Source organism: Antechinus flavipes, chromosome 2 (genome assembly GCF_016432865.1).
Source record: "Antechinus flavipes isolate AdamAnt ecotype Samford, QLD, Australia chromosome 2, AdamAnt_v2, whole genome shotgun sequence".
NCBI lineage: Eukaryota > Metazoa > Chordata > Mammalia > Dasyuromorphia > Dasyuridae > Antechinus > Antechinus flavipes.
In genome coordinates this window covers 141533881-141540012 of record NC_067399.1, presented here as the reverse complement: position 1 = coordinate 141540012, position 6132 = coordinate 141533881, and the positions used below count along the sequence as shown (strand labels likewise).

General features: G+C 40.8%; 1 protein-coding gene across 1 annotated transcript; it reads left to right on the top strand.

Moving 5' to 3' along the window:
* The first annotated feature begins 9 nt into the window (after positions 1 to 9).
* On the top strand, positions 10 to 5984 carry PBDC1 (polysaccharide biosynthesis domain containing 1). The gene is made up of 6 exons (XM_051975669.1): positions 10 to 249; positions 346 to 411; positions 3765 to 3824; positions 4340 to 4480; positions 5499 to 5610; positions 5768 to 5984. Exons 1-6 carry the CDS (start codon positions 211 to 213, stop codon positions 5887 to 5889), a joined length of 540 nt encoding a protein of 179 aa, XP_051831629.1. The 5' UTR covers positions 10 to 210; the 3' UTR covers positions 5890 to 5984.
* Positions 5985 to 6132: the final 148 nt, after the last annotated feature.

Below are 6132 nucleotides of genomic sequence, written 5' to 3'. Positions count from 1 at the left end.
CAAGGGGAAGGCAACAATTCTCTGCCTTAATTTTCTTTTCTCATTTCGATTTTGTGCTTGTTGGGGAGGTTGGCGCGTGCGCAGACGCAGGCACCGTGACCGTCCGATCCGCTTTTTCTAATCCTTCCACGCTTTCCCTTCGCAGGCGAGGAACTTCTTCCGGTAGCTGCCCGGAACCGGCAATTGCGAGGCGGGGTTTAGAGGGAAGCGATGGCGGCGGGAAGTGGGGGAAGCTGCCTAGATGCGCTGGTAAGTGCGGTTCTTCTACGTGGGTGCCAGGGACTGTGGGGTGATTTGGAGCGGGACAGGACCTTGACCTGTAGTTTCCCCTCGTTCTCTCCGCAGGGCCCTGGGGAGCTGCTGTCGGCGGCTCACGCCCTCTCTCTGCCAGCCGAGGCCTACGGTAACGATGTGAGTGCCAGCCGGACCCTCGAGCTCTCTTCAGTCTTGGAGATTCCCCTCCTTAGGCCGGACCCCTTTCTTACCTGGAACCCCAGGAGGTCCTCACGTGCCCCGAGGCGCCCGCGTCGAGCTTTAAGTAGCGCTTCTCTGGGCTCCTTAAGCCCTAAGCCCCGAGCTCTTGGTTCTTTCCAGCCCTTTCTCCTTGGGCGCCCTGTATCCCGGTCCACTTGCCTTTTGGGGCGGATTGTTCACACCATAACCCCGCCTCCTGTATTCTCAGTTCTCTACCAGATTGTTTCCTGCTATCCGCACCTTTTTACCCGTCCTTAAACTTCGGGGCCCATGATTTCCTTTGTAATCCAATATATTTAATTCTGTACGTTTCACATTCTGAAAAAATGGGCCTGCAACATAAAAAATTAAACTCCTTTTGGTTCAGACCCTGCTGTTAGGGAGAGGCAGCAGAATGGAAATCTGACGTGCAGTCGAAGGATTTGGCTTCTCAGACCTGCCGAAGAAGGGCATTTAGCCGGTCTCTAAGGTTCTTTCCAGCTCCAGATGAGTGGATCACGTGTCCTCTGAACGTTTTAACTGGATCTTCCATAGATTCTCTTGCTTGTTGGGTATATATCATCTCAGTCAAGCTAGGTGTTATTGCTCTCATTTGTCCCTCCTCTCCAATCAGTGGCCAGATCTTCACATCCTTTTCTCCAAAATATCTTCATACCTGGCCCCTTCTCTTCACGAAATTCCCTGTATTAGACCTCCATCACTTATGGTTTGGACTATTCTAGTGTCCTCCTCAGTGATCTCTTGCCTCAAATCGTTTTTATCTTCCAGAGAACTGCCAAAAATATTTTTCTGAATTGTAGCTCTGACGGTGTTGTTTTCCTTTTCAGTAAACTACCGATTCCTTATGGCCTCTGGGGTTAAGTAGAAGTGTGTAGGCATTAACAGAATGACTCCATCCTACCTTTTCAGTGTTACATTCCATTTCCACGAGATACTCCCATGGCGATCTCTGTGCCTGAAATGCATTCATTCCTCGTTCCTACCTTTTATAATCCATACCTAGCATCTTTCAAAGTTCAGTTCAAGTATTAACTTGTACAGGACTCCTTTCCTGATCTTCCTGGCCGCTATTGCCCTGCCTTCTCTCCCAAATCATCTCTGGGTCTCCTCTTTGGTGTCTATTCTCTTTGTATAACTGCGCCTAGCAGTGTCCAGCTTGTTGTTAGGTGTTTAATAAGTGGCTTGTTAATTAAGGCAAAGGAACACCCAAACTAAGATGGAGAATGCTATCAGGTTGGTCACAGAAGCCAGGTTTTTGATCATAGGAGCTCTTGGAGATTATCTAGGTATAAAAGTATTACTCTTTACCTTCATGGAGGGAGTGCCAACAGTGAGGGAAAGTATATGCAAGGGTGCTGTGTTCCACTCTGAGGAAATGTGATGAAATTAGATATCCCTACCCCTATCCTCATGGAGCTTATACTATAATGGAGGTAACATGATGTCAGAGGTGGACCCTACAATTGGAATTGAAAAAAGCTGGAATTGCATTCCAACTTAGCCACTTAATATCTGCATTACCACTTAACTTTTCTGGTCCTTTTTTCTCATTTTGGAAATTGAGAGCCTTGGATTAGATAGTTGAAGATCCTAGGAACTGCAGTATGAAATAATTGCATTTAAGGTGTAAGTCAAAAACTATATTGAGTATGTGCAGAGAAATGAAGTAAGGTAGGTTAGAGCTCACCTTGAATGAGATTTGGTTTTCTAGGCTAAAAGGGAGCTTATTGAAGATGTTCAAAGAGAAGAATGTATCAAATGAATATTAGAATACATGCTATGGTAGATTTTAGAAAAGGAAGACTAGTCTGGCTAGAAAAGATGCATGTGGATTAATAGTGGTGTATACGTGTTCATAGAGGACTTGGCCTCTAGAGTCTGGAAGATCAAAGTTCAAATCCTCTCTCTGATCTTCAGCAAATCACTTAAATTTATTGTATTTATTGTATCAAAAGGCAAGTCTAAAGACTAAGCGGCTTATGTGTTACTGACCTGCATTGATGAGGAGAGGAAGTAACATACTCATAGTTCTCTACCTGTTGAAATTTTGGATTTTGATCCTTTCCTTTCAGATAAACCAGGGTTTAAGGAGGTATGTAGTGGCTCATTTTAGATGACAGTGGTTTAGGAAGGAAACAGTTTAGTGGAGAGTTGGCTTCTGTAATTTCACCCAAGTGAGTACCTTTTCTGGCTGTATCATGACAACTTCTATACCTTAGATATTTCATGGATTGCTGTGGCTAAAAATGTTCATGTATCATTTTATGGTAATAACTTTCTCCAGCAGTAGCTAATCTCAAAAAATATTTATATTTTTTGAAAGCAGATTTTTTTTCCCCTGAGGCATTTGGGGTTAAATATCTTGCCCAGGGCCACATAGCTAGGAAGTGTTAAGTGTCTGAGGCCAGATTTGAATTTGCGTCCTCCTGAGTCCAGGGTTGGTGCTGTATCCACAGTATCACCTAGCTGCTTTAGCCTAGTATTCAAGCCTTCTATAAACTGGCTATAATTTACCTTTATAGACTTATCTCCCTCCACTTCCCTCTTAAAAGAGACACCAGATACCTGAACTCTCTCTCCTTTTCTGATCTTTGTCCTTAATGCTTCTACCTCCAGTCTCATTTGTTAAACCATTACCTGTCCTTGAAATCCTAATTTGGAATCCCCATCTATCTTCATTGATTTTGTATAGCTAAAAGTGATATTTTATCTTACCTTATGCACTTAATTTAGAATAATGTGTAGTATTCCACAATACCTTGCATATAGTAGGCATTTAATAATGGAATAGTACATATGAATACAAAGAGCTTTTAAAAATAAAACATCTTGTTTGCATTGTATGTTGCCTTTGATTACAGGAGCATAGATTAATTTCATTTTACATTTGAAGACTCAAGGCACACAAACAAATCAATCTTAAGAGCTAGGGAATTAATAATAAGCAAATACTCCACCTGACTGCAATTCAGTATTTTTTTTAAAGATCTGAGTATACATGACTATCTCCAACAGCATCTCTCACAGCTGTGAGAGCAATGTAATTGTTGAGATTCATGATCCATCTAGCCTACTTGTTAACTTTTGACAATTGACAGTTAAGAGATGCCAAATATAGCACAGCTTGGATGCCATCACTTGTTCTCAGGTGTATCTTCGAGAACCTCTTTGTCGCTCATCTTGTCTATCTGCCCAGAATGATTTTCCTCCTGTTCCCTTCAGTTTAAACTGCTTTTTGTGACAAGCCAGCAACAGTGCTGAGATGACTTTTTGTTGTTGTTATATTGCAGCCTAACATTGAGATGGTTTGGGCCATGAAGGCTATGCAGCATGCTGAGGTTTATTACAATGTGAGTCTTTTTTATTTCAACTACTCAAATAGAATTAAGAAGACCCTTCACAGGGCCAAGCATTTTACTCTTCTGGAGGCTGGGGTGGTAATTCAGCTTGGGGTTTAAAAAGTAGAAAAAAATTAAGGAGAACTTTATTTATATAGCACAACAAAAGAACTGGTATATTTATTTCTCATTCTTTTTCCAGATTGGGTGACTAACAAAAGTTTCTAATTCCTAAGAGACAGTGGTATAGTAGTAGAGCAAGTGATAATTTTGGGAAGGATCTGAGTTCAAATTCCACTTTTGCCATTTTCTACCTGTAGACCTTAAGATATATCATTTAGTTTCCTCTTCTGTAACATGAAGGGCTTGGACTAAACGTTCCTTCCTTCCCACTACAGATTTATGATTGTACAGTGGAAAAAAGAGTAGATCAAGATCAGGAGAATTGCAATATCCTTTATAATAATAATTGTTATAAGAAATTCCAGACTTTTCTTTGAAATATTTCCTTTCCTTTTATCTGGCAGTTGATTTCTTCAGTTGACCCCCTGTTCCTAAGACTCACTAAAGTGGATGACCAGATTTATTCAGAGTTCCGGGAGAGTTTTGGAAAACTCAAGATAGATGTGTTGGACCCAGAAGAGCTCAAATCAGAACCAGCTAAAGAAGTAAGAAGGATCTTTTAAGAACTAAATTAAATTGTGGTTTAGTGGGGCAGCTAGGTGACATAGTGGATAGAGTACCAGCCCTGAAGTCAGGAAGACTTCAAATCTGGCCTCAGACACTTAATAGTGTCTGAGCTTAACATAGAATCAAGAAAAATATAAAATATCAGGAGTGAATGATATATATTCAGAGGCTGATTTTTTCTGATCATGTCAGGTTTCTTGCCTTCTGGATATTTCCCTTGTTTGGGGCATATCTTAAATAAACTAAATTATAGTTTATTCCAAAATATTTAAAGAAAAGGTTAAAGTGAGGCATTTTAAATTTTATCTCATAACTATAAACTGTTAAGAAATTGGCATGTACTTCTAAAAATTTAATTTGTAATTTTAGAGAAAAGATTGGCTTTTTTACTTAAATAAAACATTACTAGCATTAACCATAATTATTACATATGCAACCATTGTAAGCAAGAAAGTCCAATCTCCAGCCTCCCCCCCCCCCCTTTTTGGGGGAGCAGGGAAGAGGGAGGAAGAAGAGAAATGCTAGGTCTCTTTCCATGTCTCAGCCAGGCTAATATAGTGCAGTGATTATTCATGTCCCAGCCCAACTGTCCAACCACATGGAAACTGTAGCTTGCTATAATGGGCTTGTTTGCACTTCTACATAACCTGGTGGCTTCCTGCTCCTAGAACTGACAGTGCCTGACTTAGGCTCAGCAACTCAAAATTCCTAATCTCAAGCAAATCTACCAGTTTTACCTTCCCCAGTAGCAAGTGCTCCTTGTGTTGCACTATCATGCCTACCTCTATTCTTCTAACTTTAGGACCAGGGGCATCAAAATTTTTGACCTATATGGAGACAAGCACAGCTTGTACCTCCTAGTTGTTAAATTCTTGTCCTGACAGTGAAGAATAATTTTAATCCTGGTGTAAACTTGCCTCCAATAAGCAATAGGCAATATAGGGCCATAGTAGCTAAGTATGTTTGTTTTTTCTGGTCGGGGTTTTTCTTTCTTAGAAGTGGAGACCATTTTGCATGAAGTTCAATGGTATTGTTGAAGATTTCAATTATGGTACACTGCTGCGGCTGGATTGTACTCAGGGATATAGTGAAGAAAACACCATCTTTGGTGAGTATTGTCTGCAGGTAGTCTCTTATTTGAGAACTTACTGTTAGAATTTCTCCTATGCCTTTTGCATTTTTCTTGTGGATAAAAACCTTTGAGCTGGGAGAAGTTCTTGTCAGAAGAAAAGGTGATCTGAAATGTAACTCTCCTTGCTTTCCAGCTACCAGGATACAGTTTTTTGCTATTGAAATAGCTCGGAACAGGGAAGGTTATAATAGAGCTGTTTACAACGGTGGTCAGCAGAATGGAGCAGCAGAAAAAGACAGTACTATGCCCAGGTAAAGGCTGCAGGAGCTATCAGTCTTTCAGATCACTGAATCTAATATCCAAGAGAACTTGCAGAAACCTTTGTGGATTAAAGAGGCATCATCATTTGCCATCTGCTGTGTGTAGTTTCCTGATTCGACCATTGGATTGTCACACAAACTTCTCAGGATGTAGTTGAACAAAAGAGGCAGTATTCAGAACTGTTCAAGGAGCAATCAGTCAAAAAACCTGATCTTATGAATAGTATGGATATAGGCC